Source organism: Asparagus officinalis, chromosome 6 (assembly GCF_001876935.1).
Source record: "Asparagus officinalis chromosome 6, Aspof.V1, whole genome shotgun sequence".
Lineage (NCBI taxonomy): Eukaryota > Viridiplantae > Streptophyta > Magnoliopsida > Asparagales > Asparagaceae > Asparagus > Asparagus officinalis.
In genome coordinates this window covers 53,142,751-53,157,998 of record NC_033799.1, presented here as the reverse complement: position 1 = coordinate 53,157,998, position 15,248 = coordinate 53,142,751, and the positions used below count along the sequence as shown (strand labels likewise).

The 15,248-nt window shown below is 37.2% G+C and overlaps 1 protein-coding gene across 2 annotated transcripts; it reads left to right on the top strand.

Annotated features, from left to right (window-relative positions):
- Positions 1,239-15,248, top strand: LOC109846381. Of its 2 annotated transcripts, none has more exons than XM_020415612.1 (7): positions 1,239-1,567; positions 1,667-1,817; positions 3,617-3,740; positions 4,215-4,567; positions 8,535-9,867; positions 14,271-14,476; positions 14,700-14,808. In XM_020415612.1, exons 1-7 carry the CDS (start codon positions 1,476-1,478, stop codon positions 14,784-14,786), a joined length of 2,346 nt encoding a protein of 781 aa, XP_020271201.1. In that variant the 5' UTR covers positions 1,239-1,475; the 3' UTR covers positions 14,787-14,808. The 2 variants fall into 2 exon arrangements, with proteins under 2 accessions (XP_020271201.1, XP_020271202.1); XM_020415613.1 differs by lacking the exon at positions 14,700-14,808 and adding an exon at positions 14,903-15,248 and having other exon boundaries at positions 1,243-1,567.

The window sequence follows — 15,248 nt, the reverse complement described above, 5'->3', positions numbered from 1 at the left end:
TTTGAGGATTTGTTCAGCGGAAATTTCGTTGGCCCACCCGAATTTGAGTTGCAGGCTATAAAATCATTGTCTAGGGTTCCGTGAAAGGGCGTGCAAGGAGTTTGGACTTGTGCGGCGTGTTTTTGGCAGAGGAGAAAATTGAGGTGCAAGTTCCAAGGCTGGAGTTTTGTGGGCGGCTACGGACCAAGGCAGAGGTATAATTCAAGGGCGGCTACAGTGCAGAGAGAGGGAGAAAGTCGACTGAGAAAGAGAGGTATCTGTCTTGGGTTTTGTGAAGAGAGAAAAAGTATTTGGAGGCTGACCTTTTCTTGTGAAGAAAAGCAAGGAGCCTATTTGAGGGTTTAGATTGTGAGAGTTGTAAACCTATTTGTATTCTTTTTCTCTCTAATAGTAGATCCCCCTCCTTGCCCCGTGGACGTAGGCAGTTTGCCGAACCACGTAAAATTGATTGTTTGAGTTTGTGGCCATTGTAATAGTTTTAGGATCCCTCGACAGGTCAGTCCTAGAACTGATGAGAGGAAGAGCCGATATCTCACTTGGTTGAGATATCAGCTTCAGATTCTAGTCTCCTTGGTGAGACGAGAATTCTTATATCGATCTTTCTCTCTTATTGTGCACCAGAAAAATTTTCGCTGCGCACAACAGCTACTGGGGTCCTTTTTAATTTTATGCCTACAAATTAAGTTTATTTATGCTTGCTTGAGGTTAGTTTGACGAGCTTGAATAAAATATGTTGATTTTATGGAATTGTGATTATAATTTGCATTCCACTTGTGTATCACCCACCGGCTGTTTCATAAAATTTACTAATCATATTTTTTAGTATTTAGATCCAACCAAAACTCGGTTAGACTGAAAAATGTGAAACATAAAAATCGAACCATGTTCTTCAACATTAGAATATGAAACTATAATCCTCGAGCCTCATCATAATTTTCGAGCCTCGATGTGATCATTAGAGGGTTTAAATTAAGATGGTATTAGAGCAGCCCATGCTCGAATTTCGCTGGCTACGAATTTAATACGGATTTTAAAAGAATTATTAATACCTTGCAAGTCTAGGCTTTCAGCATATAAAAAGTACACTCAACCTATGAGAACATGATAGAATGTAAAACTATAATACCCAAGCCCTTTCATAGATTCAGAGTTTTGATATAATGGTTCACAAGAGCACGCGACTCGTAGAGTTTTGCTATAAGGTGCAGAACTTGAGATCTTCAAAGCTGCAGCTCTCGACAAGTATTCTTTTGAGAACCAGTACAGAAAGGCCACGTAGCTATTAAACCGTAATCTCGTCACACCCGCGAGTTATTCGATCTCGCCTCTTAATTCTCGAGGACAACCTAAAAGGAGCCTTCGAGCGTCTCTAATGGCGGCGTCGATCGCCTGAAGCCGGGATTATCAGAACGCTCACCTCCTCAACCCCTTCCCAATTCTGGTAACTTTCTAGAAGCTAAGGTACACCACACAACATGGCGGGAGATCCCCATAGAAGGTTAGAGAGCATCATGAGCAAGCTCTCACAATCCGCTTCGCCGAGAGCGAAGAAGCCCTCGACGCCCAGGTATAAAAACCCTGGCCCCTAAGAATTTCGCTCTTCACTTTTTCTCTCTTTCTCTTGGTGGGATTTTGAGCTGAAATTTTGCTCCTTGATGTGTTTAAGCGACGGAATTGGGAGAAAGGAGGAGGAAACGGGGCTTAGGATTCCGAGGAGTACGATGGGATCGGCTCCACAGTGCAGGCCGTGGGATCGAGGGGATCTGATTAGGAGACTGGCGACTTTCAAGGCCATGACTTGGTTTGGGAAGCCCAAGGTTAGGGTTTGATTCACTTCCTCTCGGCATCAGCTTCTGGATTAATGAGATTTTTAGGGTTTTGATGTGGATTCTGCAATTTCTTTCGTAGTTGTTTGATAAGTGAAGTTTTGGTGTCAGATGGACTGCATTTAAGCACCATAGTTATGTAGTACTTCGTTTCCTGGATTGCAAGTTTAAATTTTCTGTTGTATAGTTAAACTATTTACTCATTTTCTAGGTGAATTTTGAGTTTCAAGAGCGGTGGCAGTGATAACAAAACGTAGCTTATGGCCAATTTGGGAGGTCACTAAGGTGAGGGAAGGAAGGTTAAACTTTCCCTTCCCTTCCCTTCCCTTCCCCTCCTTTACCCCTACCCACCCCCACCCAAATATGGGGGATAAGATTTTAGTGCAAAATTTCCCTAACTTCCCCTCCTCTACCCTCCTAGTAGAACTCCCAAACAAGGTAAAATCCAAATTTCCCTTCCCCTTCCCTCTACCCTCCATCCAAACACACCATTGAGTTTCATTTGAAGAGAAGCAGTGTCACATATTAGCTAGAAATTAATTTGCAGCAATGGATTCGGATCCTCTCCACTACCAAAAAAGTAGTGGAGGGACCACTACATTATAACAATCATCGATTTTTAAGAGCATGGTTTTGATTTTTCTTTGAGTGCAAATTAGGAATGCGTACAATTGGGCTATGGTGAGTATTGGATTTAGAATGAATCGTAATCACCCACTAGATAATTAATATCTGTGATCAAAATTAGTGTTCTCTCCAATACTTTTTTTTCTAGTGGAGAGGATCCAAATTTTGCAGTCATGGGGTCAGATTGGAAGGCCAAGTGAGCAAAGTTGAGGTGTATTGCTTCATTGTGGGAGGATGAGCCTGGTTCTACCTTTTGATGTGGATGAAAGAATTTTCAAATTAATGAAAAGAATGCTAAGGTTCACAGATTACTATTGCATGCTTGTTTACAATACCTAGGATTCACGATGCATGAAGGCTACTAGCGATTTGTGTGGACGAGGATCGCAATAATTATCTTTGAATGAGAGTCTTCTTTCCCATCATGAGAGTTAATTTCCCCTACCGAACTCCTTTGATTAGTCTTGCCCTTCCTTTGTAGCCTTCCTCCATGAAGCTGCAACCCTTGTCATTTAGGAACAACGAAAGAAAAATGTAGAAGAGAGAGAGAGAGAGAGAGAGAGAGAGAGAGTGCAAGATACTATTAGGAAATCACTAACATAAAGGAACATAATCATTAAGAACTGAATTCATCCATTATTTTGTTTTGGTTCTTCATAAGAAACCATAATTTGGGAACAATGTTTGATCTGTTTAAATATATAGTCACAACAAGTTTGTACTTGTACACCTACAATATTTTTTTTATCTTGTCATAGTTTATCTGTTTGAGATGATGATTATGAAGTCCTATCTAGGAGTTTTATGTACTGTTTAAGAATGAAAGATTGTCCACACTTACATATCTACTATTCATAATTCTAGGGCCTAACACCTCTGGTCGAGATTCGTAGTACCTTTTCTTGAACCATCCAAACATAAGAAAACTATTTGCAGTATATGAGTTCAAAGTATTGTGGCGATTTATTTATGTTTTTGACGGAGATTTTTCTCACTTAACTGAAATTAGAAGAAACTAGAGTCACTGCTTGTACATTTAGTAGTGATGCACTTATAAGTTATCCACATTGATATGGTTTTATTTCCTTTTTCAGAAAAATCTTTGTGCTATGCCTCCTCTTATGTCTATGGGATCATATTTTATTTTGTTGTATTCTTCTCAGGCTATCAGCCCAGTCAATTGTGCGAGAAGGGGTTGGATTAATGTAGAGATGGATGTCATTTGTTGTGAAGCATGTGAAGCTCGCCTCTTATTTTCGACCCCATCCTCTTGGAGATTGCAGCAAGGTGTGATAACTGCTTTGTAACGTTTCTTGTTTATTCTTACAGTTATGGTCTATTGTCAAATTGCAGTAGTAAATGCATCATGGGTACAGTTTTGCATTCTTATTTTAGTTAACCAAAACAAATCTAATTTGAGGGAATCTTCCCCACTTCCTTCCATGAGCCACATGGCATGTAGGTTACTCAACTTAAAGATCAGTTATTGATTAAAATTTCGGAGTTCCATTGTGATGTCCAAGAGGAGAATTGGAATTAAGGGGTAATCGCGGGATTGGGGAGAATTGCTTGGTGGTGATGGTGGTTGGGCTTGGGTTAGGACATAATTTCCCCAAAAAGATTGATTGCACCAGACAATTTTTATGGCTTTAGCAATGGTGTTTGTGGCTATTTGATGCTGTTATCCTGCACACACTATAAATTTCTGTAGATTTCTCCAGTTCTCATAACTGAATGATTCATTAATTTATTTGCATGTAGTTGAAAAGGCTGCTGCAGTTTTCAGCTTAAAGTTGGATAATGGACATAAATTGTTATGCCCATGGATTGATAATGCTTGTGATGAAAAATTGGCATTATTTCCGCCAGCACCTCCTCCAGCTTTGGTTGATAGCTACAAAGAACGGTCAGCAGCACTTCTAAAGCTTACGGCTCTTCCTGTTATTTCATCCTCAGCCTTCAATTACATGAAAAGCGCCCAGCTAGAAAGCTTCTTATCACAGTCCTTGCTTCCATCTGTTACCTTTAACAATGGCATCAGGCTCACAGATAATCCTGGAGGCAAGGATTTTGTGGGTGCATCAAAAAATTCTACTGCTAGTGTATATTACCAGGTTTGGCACATCAGTGTTAATTGAAAGTTACTTGTTTGTTATAAAATATGCATTCTTACCTATATGCATAGAGTTTGCAGTATATATTTCATGATTATTTAAGGCAATAATATTTTCTTTATTGAGATAGATATTCTCTTGGCGATTGCATCAGTATCCATGACAAAGTGGCAGCCTGGTGATAGAACAAATCATTGACCATTAAGGAGGGAATATCTTATGTTTTCTATTTGAAACTGGCACGATCATGATTCATTTGTATGTGGCTAGTGCTAACGACGAGCAAGGTTTTAAATATCGGTTATCGGGGGTTTATCGGACGGTCAAAATCCTTATCGGATAGCGGAAATCGGGGATATATCGGGGATAAGTAGTAATTATCAGAGTGATATAGTGGATGGTGTATATATAATAATAACTAAAAAGTGTAATCTAACCATGCTTAATGAAATATAAACATTGTCCTGTCAACATTTAAGAGATAGTGAACCGTGAACACAAGTTTGAAAATAAAATAGCAAACACAATTGCACAATTGTATATTTATTTTATTTATTTATCACATCATAAAATTTTATGCCTAACATCAGTCAGTTCTATTTTGTTGCAGACTTGAGATCAAAATCACATCAAGATTTCAAGGAATGAAGGAACAGAGGAAGACAACTTAAAATAGCAATTGTAAACTACCTGCAGATTCAAGTTGTAAAACTAATCAATATTAGTCGCAGTGAAGAGTGAACATTGATTCGACGAAACTCAGAGATTATTGACCGAGTTATAAACTTATAATTAGCTAAAGTAGTTGCATTGAAAAATTAGTTGTAGTTAAAACTAATTGCTCAAATTTAATTGTAATTACAATTAAATTTGCTTATACACACAAGTATTTTCTTAAAATTAATTGCTTATATTGATTGAAATTAAGTCACAGTTAAAAAAACAGTTAACTGTAATACAAATTTCTTATATTAAAATTAAAATTAAATTTAACAAGTTTCTTATATTGCTTATATTGATTGAAATTAATTGCTTATATTAAAATTAAAATTAAATTTGCTTATATTGATTGAAAATTAGTTGCAGTTAAAAAAACTTATATTGAGATAAGCAAATGAATAAGTCACAGTAATACAGTCTCACAAGTCACAACAAGTCTCTATAAACTAGTTGCAGTAAAAAAAAATTAGTTACATTTAACTTTAACAAATTTCTTATACAAGTCTCACAACAGAAATTTCTTATACAAGTCTCACAACATAATAATCAGCAATACAAGTCACAAGTCACAGACTCACAGTCACAGCCACAGGTAATAATATCTGTTTAAAGAACAAGACCCAATAAACTTAAAGAAAAATAGAAAACATCAGCCAGAAAAAACAATAAAACCAAAAAAAACGAAGGAGAGGGGAAGAAATGAAGAAGAGATGATACCTGGAGATTCGACGGCGAGGTTCCTAGAGACACGAAGGCGAGACCGAGGTTCGTGGAGATTCACGAAGTCGAGGCGACGAAGAGTTCCACGAAGTCGAGGCGACGGCGAGGTTCGCTAGAGATTCGCTGGAGAACAGCCGCCAGAGACTTAGGGCTTGAAGGCGACGAGATTTAGGGTTTGAAGGCGACGAAGAGGCGAGGACGATGAGGCGACGAAGAGGCGAGGAAGATTTGCTGGAGAAAAAGGCGACGAAGAGGCGACGAAAATTTAGGGCTTGAGGTCTGGATTGTCGAACGGGGTTTGAGTTTTGCGTTTTATTGTGAAAACGGGTCGGGTTGGGTTTAAATTCTCAACAACCCTAACTCAAATCATCAGCCGATAAACCCGATAAAAAAATCAACATTATCGGGCGATATTATCCGTTATCGGCGATTTATCGCCGATAATTTGTCCAAAACGATAACCGACTGCAAAATCACGTTATCCTATCGGCAAGGTGAAAAATCCGATAAATCGCCGATAATTGCCGATAAATCGCCGATATTTAAAACACTGACGACGAGTAATTCTCTTCAAATTCTAGTTTAATAGTAGAGTGAAGGAGGAAAAGACAACTTATTAGATGGTTTCACTTGCCTAATTCTTCCTTTTCTATGCTGCTTCACCTCATCATTGCTGAACTGCCGTTTTCTACCTTTATGGGTATTATTATTAATTTTTACGATGCACATATTAACAGAGGTGGAGCTAAATAAATCACAGCGGGGTCAAGTGACCCCACTTTGCTACACCTCCACAATGTCCATATAATAATAATACACACTCACTTCATAGATCCACCACCACTTATAAAAAAAAACTCACTACTTAAACCTTATAATGAACCCATAAAATCTTAATCATCCCACTAATTATGTGGTCATTAGTTGAAAAAGCTGTATTTGATAATGTTATAATTATGTGAAAATGTACAATTTTCAAAATAAGAAAACTGGGTAAGGGCAATTGTATATTTTATAATTATTGTTATATAGAGACACAACTTCCCGGAAATCCTGGATCCACCACTGCGTATTAAACCTACTTTTTAATGCCTTTAAATTTTTATCTTGCATGAAATTTTTATCTTGCTATAAGAGCTAAGATACTATCATAAAACATTCTGACTTGATCATTAACTTGAATACATGCATGGTGTTAGGTATGGGACCTCTTGGAATACATGCGTGGTGTTGGGTATGGGACCTCTAGGCTCTAGGAATAGGTTTCTAGGGACAGTAATGATAACAGGTGAGGATTAACAACAACATGGCATGTCTTAATTTTTTTTTCTCAAGTGCAAATTGTCATGCAACTCAAGTTCCACTGAAGATTAAGTAAATTCTACATATTAGGTCATGTAGTTTTTGCAGTGTCATGTTCAAATTTTGCCCCAGTAAGAAGTCGTATTTAAAGATAAAATTCTGTATTCACAATTTTATTAAACTATCAGCTTCACCAATCCTTTTCAAAGGTTGCTAGTCTATATTTTGGACTTGAATGTGCATGAACATGAAACCGCGGCTATCTCTATTTTACATTGCAGTGTAACCTACTTGCTGATGAGCAGAACATGTCAAATAGGCATGCCATTTAAGATGCCCACTTAGTGAATGGTTGTAGGAAATGGTTGCATTTATGTTTTTTACTTTCAGAATTGTTCTTGACCAATGGAATCAGCCAGCAATTAACTTTTTTCGGTAAGTAGAACACATTATACAGACTATAATAATCCATTGGCAATAATCAGGATTGCAACTTATTTAGCTTCCACTATATGTAAACAAAACCCTACCAATTGCTAATTTTATCACTTAATGTAAATTATGTAATCAATGTGCATTATGTGCTTAGCTCCTTGTATGTTGTAGGTTTTATCCTCATATTGCCTGGCAACACAGTGATGAAAAATATGAATAGTTGATTATTTTGTCAAATTAGTATTTCATCTTTCTAAGAGCAGAGACCTCTGATTTGGTTATAGTCCTTTATATATTTCTTGTAATTGCACATATTGATAACAAGTACAATCATAAATGTCAAATAACTTTGCTGCTTATGCAACTGCATTCCATATTGGTGGATCACTTTGTATGTTCAATTAACCAATATCAATTATTTGCTTGTACTTAAAAGATGTGGCTTTCACGTAAAGTATATTGCTTGCATTTAAAAGATAATTAGAAAAAGATAATTCCTTATTGAGATTTATATCTTACTTGAGTTAAAATGATGTGCAATCATAACTATTGATTCCTTACTCTAGAACAACATACGGTCATTTACCTTCAGGTTAAGTTTATGCATTGTACTGTCCTTTCCGAAGCTCTGAAGATTTTATAAAATGCTAATTGTTCTACATTCTTTTGAAATTATTATTATTATTTGTACATTGTGTGCTTGATCTATCACCAGTTCACTAAAGCTACAGCAAAGTTACTTTATGTTATTGGCCTTTTCTAATTCCTAACTTTATAATTCTACATGTAGGCACAGAAGATAATTAGTTTATGTGGATGGGAAGCTTGTTTGCTTCCTTATGCTGTTGATAGTGAAGACTGTCCATCTGAATCTTTAGGAGAGATACTTGGTGAAAAGAGAACTAGTACCATAGTTTACACAGGTGAATCTGGTGAGGTTGGAGGGAACAGTAGCCACCCTTCTCTTGGTGAAGATCAATATGATCCAGGATCAGTTGTTTTAGACTGCAAGTTTTGTGGAGCCCGTGTAGGATTGTGGGCCTTTGAAACTGTACAACGCCCTCTGGAATATTTCACTTTAATTGCAGATGGTGACCAAAATGAGTCGGCCACAAGATGCACAAATCTGCTTAAAAGTCTTGATGCTTCAAAGGCTGAGAGCTGGAGGAAGGATCATCAAGATATTGGTTCAACTTCTAAAGAGAGACCATTGGGCTTAAACTTGACGATTGCAGGTGGCCCTCCACCAACTAAACAAAATTTTAGACCTATTGTTTCTTTTCCCATTGTCAGCCGGCATTTGAGGGTTGAGATTGCTTCTGTATCTCGTATCAAAGATTATTCGTCGTCTCCACTTTCTTGTGAGAATCATGAGAACACTCAGTTCCATTTGCAGAATGATGTTTCATCTCAACAGCAGAAGGATCTTAATGGTGATGTGGATGCTAGATTGTTGAAGCGTAAAAGAAACGGAAAAGAAGTTGATGGTTCTGAAAATGATCATGTTAGTGATCCATCTCATTCAAAGGAGGAACTTCAGGTCTTGGGAAATGGATTTGGAACTGGAGAAAAGCATAGTGGCGTTGCTTTTGAAAGTAAGAGAGATAATACTCAGGAAGTTCACTCATTGCATGGAGGTACAGATGGCAATGTAAATTCTGAAGAAGTCACACATTATACAGATGAAGAGACACACAGAAGTAATATAAACTCTGAAGGCACTGGGAGAAATATTGTGCAATTGGAAACAGAGGTTACCAATAGTGTTGAAGACAGGAGAAGTATTTGTACAGCTTCCAATGCAAATCTTGTCCTCAGAAATTATGATGCATCTGAAAACAACTCACTTGTAGACTTAGGAGATACCCACAATTCAGATGATGGTACCATACTAACTAGGGCTAGGACTTCTGAAAATGATCATGGTGATCCCTTGGATATTGCATCTTGTTCAGCTATCAATGCAACTTTGCCAACTAGCAAAAGTCTGGATACAGAAATAGGTAATGGAAGTTCCAGCTTTAAGAACCATCAGATGATGAAGGCCCGTGAAGGAAACATCAGTGGATGGGAGGGTATGCTAGCACCTGCTAAGATGGATGCAAAAGATGATCCAGGTTTGGGTAAGTTCTATTTTCTTTCTTTCTTTTTTTTTAAAACAAGGTTTTATCTTTCTTGCATCCATTATATTTTACGAGCTGGCTGTACAAGCTGGCTGTACAACACTTTGGTCGTCTTGTGTTCCAATATAGCATTTAGGTACTCTACTTGATGTCTATAATTTAGCTTGAAGATTTGGATAGGGGATAGGAATCTACTACACTCACAGAGAAAACAAGGAAATGGAATAAATTAAAATTGCCAAGCTAGATAATAAAATAAATAGCAATTGTCATTCATCAACTCCTACTCTAAAGTTCCAGAACTCTTATTCAGAACTAAAATTGCAACGACCAAGTAACCAATAATCTCAAATCAAATCTCAATCATCTAACTACATCATAAGATAATAAACAGACAAATCTAAAATTATTCTACGAGACTACGACCATCATCTTGAAACAAATCTCAACTAAAAGTAAATTATCCTTACAATCCTGATTTAGAAACAGCTACTTTAACAAACATGAATAACTGAGATTAGTTCAATTTCCAGGCTGAGTTATTTAACCTAAGTTCAATAAAGTAAGCCGATCTTTTAATGATGGTTAGCTGGCTTCAATATGTCCTCCATAACCAGCATATCAGTGCGATTTATCTCATCTACCATCAAAATTCTCCTGCTCAGGATGATGTCTTCATCGTTAAGGATGGAACTTAAATTCTTTCTGAACAAACAACAATATGCATGAGTTTTTTTTTGTTGGTTGGGTTTTTTTTTCGGGGGGGGCGGTGAGGCATCGCTAAGGCTATTTGGGGCTATTGAGGCAAAATAGCGGTAAAAAGCGCAAAATCAAATAGCGGTCTAATTTAGATATGTGTAAATACTAAAAAAAGATTAAAGATAAATCTAGAAAAACTAAAAGTGCATATTTGATGATTTAAAGAGATCCTAAACATGAAATAGATATGTAATCGTTACATAATACTAAAGACGATGGGAGGAGAAGTTAAAGGGTCATCGTCTTCGAGAAGATGAGCTGAGTGATGAGAGGACTGTCCTAGGAGCAAGGTTTTAAATGTCGGATGTCGGGTTCATGTCGGATGGCTGAAATCCATGTTGGATAGCGAAAATCAGGGATATATCGGGGGACATTGACTAAATATCGGATTGTCATATCGGGTAGTGCGTATATGTATAATATCATGTCCTAAATGTAATCTAAGCATTCATAAATTCAATATAAGCATACTTTATAAATTCTATAGACTAAACATATAAAAAAGTAAATAATATATGGATTTGGGTTCATAAATTCTTTCTATCGGGTTCATAAGAAACCCTTAAATATGAGAACGGATCAAACGGGTTTGGGTATTTATCACTAAACCCAAACCCGATAATAAAAAGTAGATCTTAAAAAAAGTACCATATCGGTGGATTTTCAAAGCTAAAAAATAAGCCGATATGCCCGATATGACCCTGATATTTTCGATTTGGCCCTGAAAACCGACATACGAGTTGAAGACGTTCATGTCGTGTCGGTCAAGCCCTCAAACCGATATGTTGGCCGACATATCGGACATGTCGGCCGACATTTAAAACCTTGCCTAGGAGGAGCTCACGGTGAAGGAGGTGAGAGCAAATGCTGAGTTTGGTGCCAGAGGCTATGAGAGGCGGCGGGAGCACACTAAAAATCGCGGGAGGCGATCGAATGCAATGATTAAAGGTTGGATTTAATTTTAAAAAAATAAACCCCAAACTGCTTTTAAATAGCAGTCAAAAAGCGAATTTTGCACGCAATCGCCCGCTATTTATCGTTAGGACGCGCTATTGGCCGCTTTTGTGAACGGAAAGCTCATATTCCGTAGTATGTCACTGCAATTGGGCGATAGCGTAGCGGGAAGGGAACGCTAACGCTATTAGCGTCGCTATTGCGGGGCTATTTACCGCTATTTATAACAGTGGTTGAGAGAAATTCACTCTCTGACTGTCACTCTTTGTGATAATCTTGCTATAAAAAACAATGAAAGGATATTCTTAATTCATTATGAACATGTGGTGGAAGGAAAAATGGAGTTTCTCTTCTTAATTCATTATTCAATCTTATCAAGGTGAGAGGTGAGGTGATGGTCCGTAGAGACAATAATTTCCCAGATCAGATAGAGGGAGGGAGGGAAAAGTATTACTTAATTAAATGTCTAATTTGTGGCATTAGCTGATATTATTTTTTTATAATAAATCTTGATTTCTCGATGTGTAAGGCCTTCATAAATACTTGGGAGTGAGGGAGGGATGGAGGAGTAACTGTAATGTTTAATTTGTAGTAATAACTGATGTTACTTTCTCATAGTTCAAAAATATTGAGGTATAATTGTTGAGGTTAAGGATTTCATAATTACTTGAACACAGTAAGCGTCTGAGGTCTAATGACTTCATACTTCAACCAAATGTTTTACTTCTCACCCACCCACCCCCACCCAAAAAAAAAGAAAAGAAAAACACACACACACAAAGTAGGTTGTCAGTGTTAATGTCAATGCATAAACTATACTTTAAGTATCACATATGGTGCATTTAGTTTCATTGATGTCCAGGTGGTCTTATAAACTATATAACGTACATTCATTGGATATCCGGAAATACTAATTACATGCTTGGTCTTATATTTCAATGCATATGGCATAAAATTTGCACGGTAAGACCTCTCAATTTAAATGTATCGTTGCATTTAATGTATTTGTCATGTAGTGCATTTAATTGCTATATTAACGGTCTAGATTGAATTTCTAGGACTGTTGGGCTATACGCAGTATTTTCCTTGCTTTTACTCTCTGGAAAAGTGTATTCCATGTAGTTAGTGGAGGCTCAGGTTGAATATTTTAACTGCTTATTTCTTCATTATAATAACTGTCATTCTCAGCAAGGCTTTTTCCATCATAGCAGAGTCTGGTATGGAGGGGGTTAAGAGCATGAGTAAGTACTCAAGGACGCTTCTCAAGTTGTCTTAACTATCAGTGGATTCAAATTTTATTCTTGTTCCTATTTTAACTAACATCGCTTGGTAGATAGTATGGTGTTAGTTTGTCCATGGGTGAATGGATTAGGGAAAATGAGGAATTACAAGGACTTATATACTTTCCACATCGTCTCAGAATTTCACTCCATTTCTCTCCATGCATACTGAAAAGAGATGGCATGAAATAGGGGTTGGGCAATTATGCTAGTGCCAACTAAAATGGAAAATTACTACTGAAATGAGCCATTGAACTAAACGCAATCGAACTATGAACTTACGTATGCAAACCTGGAATTTCGGGTGGGTTTATGCAGGTGTATAATCTGCAAGTCAGATTAGGGATGCTTTATGGTGCAGGTTACAAGTACTGTATGATGTGGGTCTTGGTGTTTGCTCACGCACAAAATGGGATATGGGAAAAAAGGGAGTGGAAATTGTACATGTTTAGGGTGGAAATGAAGCAGAAAAGCGTATTCAAGAAGACAAATAAACCTTAGAAAAACAGCCTAACTAGTAAAATCATATTTATAATGGTTTAATTCAAAAAATTTCATAAAAATGATAAACATGGATGTTAGGTGGTTACCTAATTTATTATGCATGTCAACCAAGAATTGTTATCTAATATCTACGAGTGGTAGATGTCTTCTGTATATATGTTTGGTTCTCTTAGATTGTTTAATGGGTAAATAGGCTTATTATACAATAATTAATTACCGAATCATGACTTAACATTAAAAAAAAATAAAAGTAAAAAGAAAGTTACAGTAGTGGATTGGCTTACCATTTTCAGCCCATATGGTAAAGCTAAAGAACCTTACTGCCACTTCCAGCAGCTTCTGTAAGCCTTCTCATCTTCGGTGGATTCGGAGATGATGAAGAAATAGATAAATCAATTTCTAAGCTTCAGTTCTAAAGCCATTATATGATTTGTGCCTCTTTTTTTCAATTCTGATAATCATTTTTACATGCAATTGGTAATGCTCAGCTGTGGCCATTATTATTTTTCAACAATAAAGATAAAATCGGAAAAGGAGCTACTGTTCAGCCTGTGATTTAACCCAGTCATGCACTGAGTGATTCATAGTGTCACAATGATGCAGACAACTTTTGCGATATTAGGTTGCTGTTCTTATTATCTGAACTTCATTGAACATCAAACGTATTGATGTATGCCCATATGAGTCAACTTTTTTTAACTGTCTGTAAGGTTGTACCCGGGTTTTTAGCCACAATATTGCTGCAATACGGTGATAGCCATACCAAATTCATATTTATACTTTCATCTCATATTTCATGTCTCATTTATACTTCCATCTCATGATTTTTGCTTCATGTTTAGGATCTTCTGGTTGAAAGTTTTTGTTCCTCATAATGAATAATTGGGTACTGTTTGGTAACTGTAGGGAACAATCAGGTGCAGAGGTGGCATGGTAAGATTCGCGAATTTGATCCAATCAGGCAACACAGACCTTTTTGCCCATGGATTGCTCCAGAGGATGGTGAAAGCTTGCCTGGATGGAGACTGACACTCAATGCTTTAGTTCAACAGCAGAAAGATTCTTCTTCAGATCAACAACAATTGGATTCTTACTCAACTTCAATCGATGAGGTAAGTTTGTTTCCTCTTCTTTGTTCCCTTTTTTCTGGGTTAATTGCGGATAGACGCCCTGTCCTATTGAACAATTGCGGATAGGCCTCCTGTAGTTCTATTGTTAAGGATACACCCCCTGTACTATTGCCCAATTGCTGATAAACCCTCTGATTTTTTTTATTTTTATTTTTTACACCCCGGAGTTCTACTTATCAAAAAAATAATCTTCTCTTTCTTTAAGGGTAAAAGAGTCAAGAAAGTTCACTTTGGGGTTCTATCCATCTCTAACAATAGTTCACTTTGGGGTTCTATCCATCTCAAACAATAGAGCTACAAGGGGGTATATCCACAAATTAACCCATTTTAATTTGTCTCATGGCTTCTCGTATCGACCTCTGCTTGAGGTTGTGCTAATTTGGTGCTTCTTATTTATTCATTCTTCAGGGAGATGATCCCATTGTTTCTATAAGAAAGCTGTTCATGTCCCCACCCGCCAAAAGATTGAAGGGGTCACGCTGATTAGCCATCGGCATTCAAAGGAGATCTGTGCACTGTAGACTATTCAAAGCAGTGTGAAATCTGATGTCAGTAAACAGATCAATGGTCTCTCTGAGCCTAATATGTATGTAGTTGGCTGAAGGTCCTCTTGCTTGCATCAATCGGAATATTATTTGGCACCCAACCTTGTAAAAGTAATCTGGGTGAATGATATGCATGAAATTTTGATCCCTTTGTTTCATTCTTGACATGGAAATGAGCCTTTTTTTTCCCCCTGAGTAGAGTACCCAAA